The sequence below is a fragment of the Conger conger genome, chromosome 1, assembly GCF_963514075.1.
Source record: "Conger conger chromosome 1, fConCon1.1, whole genome shotgun sequence".
In the NCBI taxonomy this organism is placed as follows: domain Eukaryota; kingdom Metazoa; phylum Chordata; class Actinopteri; order Anguilliformes; family Congridae; genus Conger; species Conger conger.
Genome location: NC_083760.1, coordinates 13,122,470 through 13,134,865, shown reverse-complemented (window position 1 = coordinate 13,134,865; position 12,396 = coordinate 13,122,470). Strand labels below are relative to the sequence as shown.

The window sequence follows — 12,396 nt, the reverse complement described above, 5'->3', positions numbered from 1 at the left end:
ATTTCCAACATGTCCAGTATGTCCTCTTTGGGACCACATATCATGTATCACTCTTTCAGCATAGTTTGCCCACAAACTGATAGTATTTAGCATACAATTGTTAAGCAACTGTGATTAATTGATACATCCTGCATTAAAGTGTATACTGTAGAGTATACAGTGTATATTTATATTAACTCATTCATACAGGCCTACTGTATGTCATTCTGAATAAAAGTATAGAAGCAGATATATAGTTTACAGTATGTATGAATATAAGCCTATACATACAGTAATTATTAATATGTGTCCAAAGGTTGACCAATTAAACAAAGTTAACAACAAACTTAATTTGCACTGTGGGAATACATATTATGTTTCATGTAATGTATATAATGTATTTTGTATCTGTTGTTTTTATCAAAATAATAATATGCTGTTGTGCAAATAATTGAGTAAGAATTGGAAAGACTTGTCCTGCACAAACTGAATAGTCCATCCATCCATCCATTATCTTAACCCGCTTATCCTGAACAGGGTCGCATTGGGCGAAAGGCAGGAATACACCCTGGAAAGGTCGCCAGTCCATCGCAGGGCACACACACCACTCACTCACAAACTCATACCTCAATTTAGACTCTCCAATCAGCCTAACCTGCATGTCTTTGGACTCTGGGAGGAAACCGGAGTATGCGGAGGAAACCCACGCAGACACGGGGAGAACATGCAAACTCCGCACAGAGAGGCCCCGGCCGACGGGGATTCGAAGCCAGGACCTCCTTGCTGTGAGGCGGCAGTGCTACCCACTGCACCATCCGTGCTTTCTAAACTGAATAGTAACTAATATAATATTATAAAAATATATATATATTTTTTTTTTTTTTTTTTTTGGCCAAAGTTCTACTGACTGCAAGGCAACATATGTTTCTAAACATCATCAAAGATTTTCTGTTAACCAACAAAAAGACATTATCAACTCCACACCACATCAGTGAATTAGAGTATTTAATTCACTGATGCGGTGCAGAGTTGATGATGTCTTTTTGTTGAGATAGCAAAACCTCTAGAAAAGGAAAATATTTCTGTTCACAGAAATGGAATGGGTTTTTTTTTTTAAGGTTAAATAGTCCACGTTCCTTCTCCAGCAACGTGAGTCGCTGAACCCATAACATTGCTGAATTAAGTACATAATACATGGGACATGATTTGTGGAGGCCCTTTAACTGAATGTAACTGAGTGGGGTTGCTTTCTTCCAGGCTAATCTGTAAACTGTAGCCTAATGCTAAACAGCTTCAGCAGCACATTTTAATGTATGAACCTACTAACCTAACTGGTACTTATTCACATATCATAGTTTTTTTAAATTTAATGTATAAATACAGTACTGTGCTAAAGTCTTAGCCACCCTAGATTTTTTTCATATGAACTTTGTCTTAATGCATTAGCTGTCAGGATTCGAGACAGAGGAACCAATCGCAGACTCGGGGATAACGTCAGTGAGGCAGGCTTTAATGGCAAAGGGCAGGTTCCAAAACGTAGTAAAAAAACAGGCAATGCTCGGAATCCATACAGACAGGTACATGCAGGGCAGATAGAGCATAATTGGGAAAACAGACAGAGTTCAAAAACCAAGAAGACAGACAAGCAAAGGTACAAATATAAAAATCCAAAACAGAGTCTGAAAACCAGGCAGAGATCAAAACCAGAAAAATTCTATGAACAGAGCAAAGCTGAGAGAATAAACAGGGGCACAGGCACAGGGGTAGCAGAAGCTAGAACCGGGGAGGGAACAAAAAAACAGAAAGACAAACTAGCAACAAGAAACTGAAAACAACAGGTTTAAATACACTACTTACAAGCACTAAACAAGAAACAGGTGAAATAAATGACAGGAGACAGGAAGAAAGTACATATAAGGAGTGGAGACACGAAAATGGGACACAGCTGAAACAAATGCATGAAGGCAAATGGAGCAGAAAACAGACTACGGTGGTCACAGAGGGCAACAAGGAACATAAACGCTAAGAACTTAGACAAAACAGATACAGAAAAACACAGAACCTGACATTAGTGTGTTACTAGAAAATAGCACATTTGTCATTTTCAAGCATTTATTTCCCCCCAAAGAAATAAATGTTACAGGGGTTTCTTTTCTTTTCATTAAATAATGCAAAGTAACTTATTAAGCAATAGACCACATTTCAGATTTTAAAAAAAAAATACATTTTTAAACTTGCAGCTGTCTGCGATTATCTGGAGAGCTAAAACAATGTGAGACAGCCAAAGAAGAAGTTATCTGATATATTTGGAACAACCTGCCAGCCAAATGTATTAATCATTCATAATGATTAAGGCTTAGGTTTTATTTTGACTTTGTCAGGGAGATACACTGCTGGGCCAACTAGTCTCGCAAAGTCAAATGTCGAAGTCTGACAAGCATACTAGCTAGTCTCGGGTGTAATTCATGTGAATATATTGGTGGTGACATGTCCCCCTGTCTCCCCACAAACCTGCATCTGTGGCTCCACAACATCTCACAGTGCTAATCAAAAAATAAATCTGCTAGTCTAATAGCCATATCTCCATATGCGAAGGGATTGGCGAAATATTCTCATGTCTGAAAAATTGTGTTGGGCCTGCAGAAAGGCTGTGTTTGCATCATCTGAATTTGCCTACAGAGCAAACCAGTTTCATAAATCTCAATTTGCATGTTGATTTTCATGTAAGATTAAATCTATTGAATTTATGATAACATCTGAGTGTACAAACATTCTAGAAATGAGGCACCAGGTCTGGTTAGCATTATCCAAAATGTGTTTATCTAAATTGTGATTGCTGCCACATATGCAGTAAGCACAATCTTTCTCCTCCACTACCCCCAGCCTCTCTCCTGGGCTACACACATACACACACTCACACATGCACACACTTGAAATCATCGGATAAATATTTCCTTTAATGTAACAACAGAACATCCTTCAAATCTGATTTTGGAAGGCGAGCACAGAATCATTATAAACACGTTTTATGTAGTCATTAACGTGGCTGTTGAGGAATAGCGTGCTTTAAGCAGATGACACATGCTCTGCGTTTTAGTCCAGCAGAGCTTCCCTGAATAGAGGGAACAGAAGTGCAAGGCATTGCTCCGGGAGGCTGTGTGTTCTTTTATCAGCATTGGCAACATCCTACAGTATTTTCAGGGAGTTCTGTTCACGCAAGGTAAGAAACTAGAGCTTGATTAAGTGGATTTATCTAGACAACTTAGGTAAGCTGAGTTTAACAAATGTTTGACTGTGTGAATGTTAAATTATAAAAAGGATTGCTTTCATAGAGACACTGAAGAAAGTATCTGCATGCAAGTTCTACTGTCAATAAAAACCATTTACATGTAAAAATAACAGCATTACTAAAATGATTGTCAAACTGCAACAAATAAAAAAGACAGATTGCACAATATAATGACATAATCTATTATTCCAAATTGTTGGAACGAAAACAGTATTTAATGTGTCCCTACTCTACCTTTTAAAGTCTTAGTTCAATCCAGTCAGATTAGTGAAAATATTATGTTGCATATACCGTATGTACATTCAATTATAATATTTTTATCAATTTTTAACTTCATGGTGTTATGGTGTCATAGTTTCATTTTAGCACACCTAATTTTAATATTAATTTAAATATTAAAATTGTAAATATACTGCCTGTTTACATTGCTTCAGTGAGTGTACTCTTTGTTTTTGTATGTTTGCTTTTTTCTGATGGGGAGCATGGAGGCAGTGTCCATGGTAACAGCCGAGTCCCAAACCATAAACATCACAGAAGACTTCAACTCGACAGGCTGGAGTCTTGTTCACACCATAGTGCCACCGTACATCTTCATTGTGTGTGTGACAGGAATATTAGGAAACGCCTTTGTCCTGCTTGTCTTTGCTCTCCACAAGGCCCGCTGGACAGTGCCAGAGATTTACCTCGGCAATCTGGCAATAGCTGACCTCTTGCTTCTGGCCGGCTTGCCTTTCTGGGCTATGAACATTTTGAACCGATTCAACTGGCCGTATGGGGATTTTCTGTGCAAGGCAGTTAACATCTCCATCGTGGGCAACATGTACACTAGCATCTATTTGCTAATGGTGGTCACAATTGACCGCTACTTGGCACTTGTTCGAACCATGACCGCAAGATGGATGAGGAGGACTCGTTATGCGAAGGTGATCTGCGTTGTTTTATGGCTGTTTGGGTTTACCATGACGACACCTATGATCATTCATAGGAGGGTGAAATATGTTCCATTCCTTCGAACAGTGGCCTGTTTAATTGATTACCCAGGAGAATCGTGGAAAATTGCCAACCACATTTCAATGACTCTCGTAGGATTTGCGTTGCCTTCAATCATTATTGTTTTCTGCAACTGTAAGATTGTGATAGCCCTGAGAGGAAGGGGAGAACATGTCTTTGCTCAGGACAAGAATGACACCAAGGCTATCAAACTGATTTACGCCGTCTTGTTGCTCTTCTTCATATGCTGGTGTCCTTTCCACCTCTTCACGTTCCTTGATCTGTTGTGTGATCTTCACATATTGGACATTAACTCATGGGACCATGTTCTTGACATTGGGAACCAATTTTCAACTTACCTAGCCTTTCTGAACAGTTGCTTGAACCCTGTGCTCTATGTTTTTGCTGGTCAGTATTTCAGAAAGATGATAGCAGAGATCCACAGAAGGAATAAGACTCGCAGACAGTCAGAAGACTTGGCTCTGCAGCGTTCAGTGATATCAACATACCTCCAGCGCATACCTCAATTAAATCCTGCTTTGTTTACACCAAACAATAAAAAATCTAATCTGCATGCACAAGAAACAAAGCAATTACACACAGCCATGTAATAACCACAATAGATATTGGGGAAACTAAAAAGAAGAATAAAGTATTGATTGACAGCAGCGCAAAATATAACAAAAACAAACTAAGTATTGACACTGCCCAGATTGCATTCCTGCTGTGGACATAGTTTAGGTTAAATGCACCTTTTCCAGACCTCACCGCCAAGTAAAGTGAAGGATTGCAAATTCCAGCTCTGTATGTTAATACTTACCAGCTTTGAACTTTTGAACAGCTTGCAATAAAACCTTTAAACCTCAGGATGCTTCTAAACAGACATAAATTCATATATGACCTTTTTAATTATTTTTCTGTTGAAGTAAATTTGGAGTTGTCTGTTTGAAAATATGCTTCCCAAGTATACAATAAATTAAGATGATACAGACAAATATTTCTGTCTTGACAACTCCTAATCCAGATATACATACCAATCTTGCCCAGCCTGACTGTGCAAAAACATATTTCCAGTTTAGTTTTATTGTACCCTGACAGTGTAGTATTCCATCCAAGTGTACGGGATCCTGGTATCAAATGAGTGTTAACATAATCTGATTCATCCAAATGTAAATTATATCATAGTTTGCGTCTATTCATTTCTTTATTTTTGTTTCCTCCTGATAAGCCTTATTTTATTTCAACTTCCTTGGTCATTAATTTCTCTTTTTTAAACAATGCTTACCTAAGGAAATAATTGAGTAAATAAATGATTGCATTACTTAAATGGGTCTTAAATTAGTTTTATTCATGAAACTATAATAATGTCGCTCAAGGAAGTGGATTAATACGAAACATGAGTTCTGTAGCCACAATATTCCCACCAGTCTTGCGGGATTTTACTATAACCTATTGAATGCTACCTCTTTGAGTTATATCAGTTATATAACCCTCCCCTCCACATACCAGAAATAAGAGAGTTGGAGCCTTGCTCTTACTGTAGCTAGCAGAAAGTCCTGAACAGTTTGCCTGCTAAGACTTGGAATATTGCATATACTGTACGTGCCTGTTAAAATAATACAAAGAGTGTTAAGAGTCGTGTAAAGAGTTATTTGAGTGGTAAAATACGTTATTTTGATGGACTATTTAATATGTGAGTGTGTTTATATATCCTATGTTTATATGAAAATAATATTTGCTCACGTTTGTATACATAACACCTTCAGTTCCTGGCCACCCACCTTCAACACACTTAACTTCAGCATATGCTGTATAAACTTAGGGATCATTAAGGTTTACACTGTAAATTAAAATGTGGCTGTTGCGTAGGGTAGCACCAGTCACCTGACATTTTTACTTTATTATTCCGTTACGTAACATTTTCACATGGTGGGACCATGTGCACCCAGCTACCAAAAATAATCTCATTTACCATACATATGAACATAGAAACTCTGATTACAACGGAGGAAATAATACTTCTGAAGGGTCATTTTCTCAGTTTTGAGTTCACACTCGGTTTAGTTGTTGGGTTCACCGACGCCTTCCCTAAGGGTTTTCATTTTTGTTTTGGGCTCGTGTGAGCCGGTGGTAGAGGGACGTTGTCCCCGGTATATGTATTTTAGTTTGAGTTTTGCCTGAGCTGCGCCTCATGGTTTTTTGTTTCATGCCTAGCGGTTTTTTTGCTAGGTTGTACTTTTATTTCTGAACTCCCCATTTATCTGTATCTGTGCTCGCCTTTAAGCACAATAATTTTATTTTTCTTCAGCCGTTTTGGGCTTGTTTTCTGTTTCCTTATTAAGAATTGCCTTCGGGTTAGTTTTTGTTCCTCCCTTTCTTCTGGGAGTAGATATTGTTTTCCGTTCCTGAATATCCCTGTAAACCAACCCCAGCATTCAGGGGCAAACCCTAGCGCATTCGCTCAGTAGGGTTCTTCTGGTGGCTCCTGGTTCTCCGCTCTACCCCCACCTTATAGAACACAGAAGCCACCTTGGAGAGACCAGCGACTAGTTCAGGGATGAATGTGGGAGATTCCCCATTGGAGGCGGTGGTAGCTGCCCAGCAGGCTGCTCTAGGCAGGCAGGAACAGGTGCTGCAGACACCGAGCAGCAAACTATCGTGTTTCAGTGCCAAGATGAGATCCTGGCCAGGTTAAGTAGGCAGCAAGATGTGCTGTTGGAGCTTGCTGATAGTTTTCGACATTTAACTAACGAGTTCCGCTCAGCACAGGGACGAGCACCATCCCCTGACCCACCTCACCCACCCACTCCCCCCCAACTTGCGGAACCCTCTTACCAGCCTCTTACACCATTGGTCAGGGAGCCCAAGTTACAGCTGCCATTGCGGTACGGGGGGGAGGCGGGTAAATGCAGGGGGTTCCTATCCCAGTGCTTGATATTTTTTAAAGCGCAGCCCTCACGGTTTTCGACCAATGACGCCCGTGTGGCTTTTATTCTGTCTTTATTGACCGACAAGGTTCTGGCCTGGGCAGATCCGCTGATCCGGGCACAATCCCCCTTAATAAATAACTCCCAGCTCCTCCTACAAGAGATGACATGGGTTTTTGACCATGATGTCACGGGCAAGGAGGCGGCGGCCCGACTAACTTGGATGAGGCAGGGAGCTCAGAGTGTCGCCGAATTTTCCGTGGCATTTCAGGCTCTGGCAGGGGAGACGGGGTGGGAAGACAAACCGCTAATGACTCTATTTACGGGAGCTTTGTTAGATCCCGTCAGGGACGCGCTGGCCACGTTAGAGCCACCAGGGGATTTAGGGTCGCTCATTTCTACCGCGATCCGGATTGATAACCGGGTTCATAAGGCCATCTTCGTCACCAGCGGGGGCAGGGTTCTTTTTTGTCAAAAAGAAAGACGGGAGCTTTAGACCCTGCATTGACTATCGAGGACTTAACGCTATCAGTGTTAAAAATAGATACCCCATCCCGCTTATGAATTCTGCATTCGAGCGTCTACAAACGGCATCTGTATTTACCAAATTCGACCTCCGGAATGCGTACAACCGTTTTGGGTTTGTTTTTTCTGTTTCCTTATTAAGAATCGCCTTCGGGTTAGTTTTTGTTCCTCCCTTTCTTCTGGGAGTAGATATTGTTTTCTGTTCCTGAATATCCCTGTAAACCAACCCCAGCATTCAGGGGCAAACCCTAGCGCATTCGCTCAGTAGGGTTCTTCTGGTGGCTCCTGGCTCTCCGCTCTACCCCCACCTTATAATGAATTCCCATCGTTTTTCTCTTTAGGAATTTGTGAAGCCTTATGATTGATGTGTTTCAATTTCCCGCTGATAGAACATCAAGTGAGTTCCTGCTCTTCTGAAATAAAGAAACCTAGTCAGCATTAGGTTAAAAGAAAGGGTCAGCACAATAGAGCTCCACTATCTGCTGAAGTACCACACAGTTGAAGAGTACCTGGAATTGTACATTCAATGGCATGGCTGCAGGCATCCACAGTCTACCCTGCACCAGCTGCATATACACTCTCTTGATTCCATGGAAAAACCTTACAGAGTCTAGTTCTTTGTCAGGCAAAACGGTTCTTTGACTGGGAGCTTTCACACACACCGATGAGAAAAATTTCCTGAAAAGGGGTTCTCTACGGAGACATGCCAAAAAGGGCCATAGCATTCTTTGAGGCAATGACTGTGCAGGTTAACTGGTGGAATTTGGAGGAGGAGGAAGCAGAGGAAAGGGCCAGCAGAATGCACTTTGACCACAGTGAAATGCATGCTTGCCTTGCACAATGGCAACAGGCTTGCCAATGCTAGCCTTTACTTCCCGAATTCACTTTCCTTTGTACTCTTTTTCCAAATGAACCAATGGAGTTCAGAACTGGTCACTCCAAATGAAAAGCATAAGAACAATCAGAGCCAAAAATGTTGAAATGATAGTTGTGGTTGTTATCATGTTTGCCTTTTATCAATATGATGCTGATTAGAAGTTGAAGAAAAATGCATTCACTGAGTCCAGATTGTGTAACCTGGCTGCAATGAGCAGGGTTTTAGAATAGTGTGATGGGAATACTTTGGTAGACTATCTGTGCAAGATGATTTTGTTCTGTGCAATTTTGTGCAAATAGTCTATTCATTCACATAGTAGGCCTATTCATTTCTGATTGAAATCATCGCAATATAACACTCAATTTCTCTACGACCATTGGCATTTGTGTTAAATCTAAATCCTATATAAATAATAGCAAATTGAGCTGTAGGAATGACATCCATTTGGAAGTCATTGGCATTATTATGGCAACAGGGAGTTTATCTTTGAACTCACATCCTGGTGTTGACCACTATCCTGGGGAAGCTTCCTGTACAGAAAAGACAGAAAGAAGGAGAGAAATGTGATGATATTTTAAAATAAACTGGTCTCATCAAATGGCATTAGGTCACAGAATATTATTAAAAGCTTGTGCGGGATCATTGAGCCAGGCACACAGTAAATTTGATAATCAATTAAACTTTCTGTAAACCAGGATACATATCAGACACTGTAGACTCTCAAACCCTAAAGTACCATATCCTGTAACCCCATAGCACAGAATAAAATGCGGGGAAATGGATTTGCCCGTTGAAGGCCTGCTGAGGAAGTATTTTGTTAATTTCCGTGGCAAATTGGGGCAGTGAATTGAAATGAGTAATTTCCCTTTCCAAATCATTTCAGTCTGGTTATTAAGAAAATCATATTACACATTCACTGTTACAGTACTGAAACTATGCCAGTGGTATTCTATATTCAGTCTATTTCATTGTGTAGTTTGCTAATGTAAGATCATCTCGCTGAGGATGATGAAGAAGATGCTACCAATTTTTCACAAGACCCAGAAATTTAGTCTTTGATCTTAATCTTAAAAACTATTATATCCTACTATGGTGAAACCTACACCAAGAGGGTCATTCAATAAAAATAAAATAATACTTAAAGAAAATATTTCACTGCAACATGTCTTTGTTGTCCAAAACACTTGCATTATATGAAAAAATAAAAATTTTCTGCTAGGTCTCAGGAGGACATATCATTCGAATAAACTGCACCTCAATGCTCCAGTAGGCTCTTACGAATTATGTTAACAAATTGACTACATTTCCACAGCAATAGTTTTAATTCTATGTGGGATATGAGTCCTCTCATATTCATGGTGATGAATTTCCCTTAATGGTTGCAAGTGAAATACTTATAGTCTGAAGCAGAGCCACAAATAAAAAGTATTATACTGTCATTTTCAGCATCTGGTCGCTCTTAGTTCAATTACAAGCCCTGTGTAGCTTGCCATGTCAGGTTCATCACAGTCACAGAAATTTGCCTGGCAATTAGTGGGATACATTTTCATGATGGATGTCCAGTTCCTCACAAAACTATTTCTTAATTTGATAAGCTTACCATTAGAGATCATTTGCTTCTTGTGACCAGCTTAAACCATGTGTAATCTGATATCTAATGCTGAATTTAAGCCTTATGGCATGTATATTGCAAACAGGGCATGGCATTTCCTGAGAACCACCCTGAATATGACGGAATCCACTGGATTTATTATGGACTTCATTGTACATCGCTCTGGATAAGAGCATTTGCTAAATGCCTGTAATTTAATGTTATTCAAATAATACTAATAATAATAAAAATAATAATAATAATAATAATAATAATAATCATCATAATAATAATTAATAATGGATTCCAAATGCTGGATTTAAGGACACTATTCTCATTTTGACAAAAGATGAATATTTATTTATTTATCTACTTGACTAATAGGGTTGTGTTTCTAATGGGTGAATGAAAAACATATGAATAGGACCTCTTTAAATCCAGCATTTGGAATCCATTAATATGCAGCATCTGTAATGCCTTTGGGGTTATAATGATGTCTGTGAATTTGGCAGGAGCAGTTATTTATCTTGATATTGTACAAGCTGGGGTTAAGTGTGAGATACTGCCATTAGTGTAATTAAATGTTGATCTTGGACTGCACGTTGTTTGACTTTGAACTGCCTAGTGACGAGGGAGTGAGATCGACATTCGGGCTTTGTTATCGCCCTCTACGGTCACTCAGCACTTTCTAAAAACCAACCACTCTCACGCTGCCAATCCACCACCATATTTATTTTTGTCATTCTTATCTCTTCCCGCTTTACTTAGATCAACATTTTAGAAGTTAGTTGAATTCTCTTATCCAGACCGACTTGCTTGCAACTTTCAGACAATCAATTTTAACAGCAGGATATTTTGACTGAAGATACTCAGTTTAATGCCTTACTCAAGAGTACAATAGCTGTGAATCAAATGTTAGTTCCCTAACCATTATCCTGCATTGTCTTCTCATTTATTTGTAGTACTGCATTTATTTTAGGTCTAAGATATACCAAAACTTGTCACATATAGACACATCTAGGATAGGAAAATATTTTTCACTATGGAAATGCCATCCAACAAATGTTACCTACATTATAAAAAATAACCTTACCATGTTATCAGCCAGCCATTAGATGATACAGCTGCTGTATGAGATTTGGAAAAGTAGTTTGACAACTAATTTGCAGAAAGACTAGATCTGCACAGCACAGAGATGATATTACTGTCATGTAGCATACTGTAACTAAAACCCTTGGAAATTCCAATGGAAGGAACTATTTGAATAAAATAATTTGCATTGGTGCCAGGACTCACGTCATAACGGCCCTGTTGTATGGTATTACAATTTTAGACAAATGACCAATAGTCACTTGGCCATAGCAGTCTGCAGAGATGGACCCATCGCACAACCTCACAAACGGCTCTATTTCAGGCTCTTGCACGACAGAAGATCTTGTGGACATCTGCATGTATCCTTCAGCCTACTCAATATTCTTCATCATCGGGTTCCCGGCCAACTGCCTCTCTTTTTATGTGGCGTTGGTCCTGGCACGGAAAGGGAATAACCTGGCTGTGTATCTGGAGAATCTGTCCTTTTCAGACCTCCAGTACACCATCCTGCTTTACTTAGATCAACATTTTAGAAGTTAGTTGAATTCTCTTATCCAGACCGACTTGCTTGCAACTTTCAGACAATCAATTTTAACAGCAGGATATTTCGACTGATGATACTCAGTTTAATGCCTTACTCAAGAGTACAATAGCTGTGAATCAAATGTTAGTTCCCTAACCATTATCCTGCATTGTCTTCGCATTTATTTGTAGTACTGCATTTATTTTAGGTCTAAGATATACCAAAACTTGTCACATATAGACACATCTAGGATAGGAAAATATTTTTCACGATGGAAATGCCATCCAACAAATGTTATCTACATTATAAAAAATAACCTTACCATGTTATCAGCCAGCCATTAGATTATACAGCTGCTGTATGAGATTTGGAAAAGTAGTTTGACAACTAATTTGCAGAAAGACTAGATCTGCACAGCACAGAGATGATATTACTGTCATGTAGCATACTGTAACTAAAACCCTTGGAAATTCCAATGGAAGGAACTATTTGAATAAAATAATTTGCATTGGTGCCAGGACTCACGTCATAACGGCCCTGTTGTATGGTATTACAATTTTAGACAAATGACCAATAGTCACTTGGCCATAGCAGACTGCAGAG

At 39.3% G+C, this 12,396-nt stretch overlaps 1 protein-coding gene across 1 annotated transcript; it reads left to right on the top strand.

Annotated features, from left to right (window-relative positions):
* Positions 1-3,750: 3,750 nt before the first annotated feature.
* On the top strand, positions 3,751-5,134 carry bdkrb1 (bradykinin receptor B1). The gene has a single exon (XM_061262181.1). It carries the CDS (start codon positions 3,751-3,753, stop codon positions 4,867-4,869), a length of 1,119 nt encoding a protein of 372 aa, XP_061118165.1. The 3' UTR covers positions 4,870-5,134.
* Positions 5,135-12,396: the final 7,262 nt, after the last annotated feature.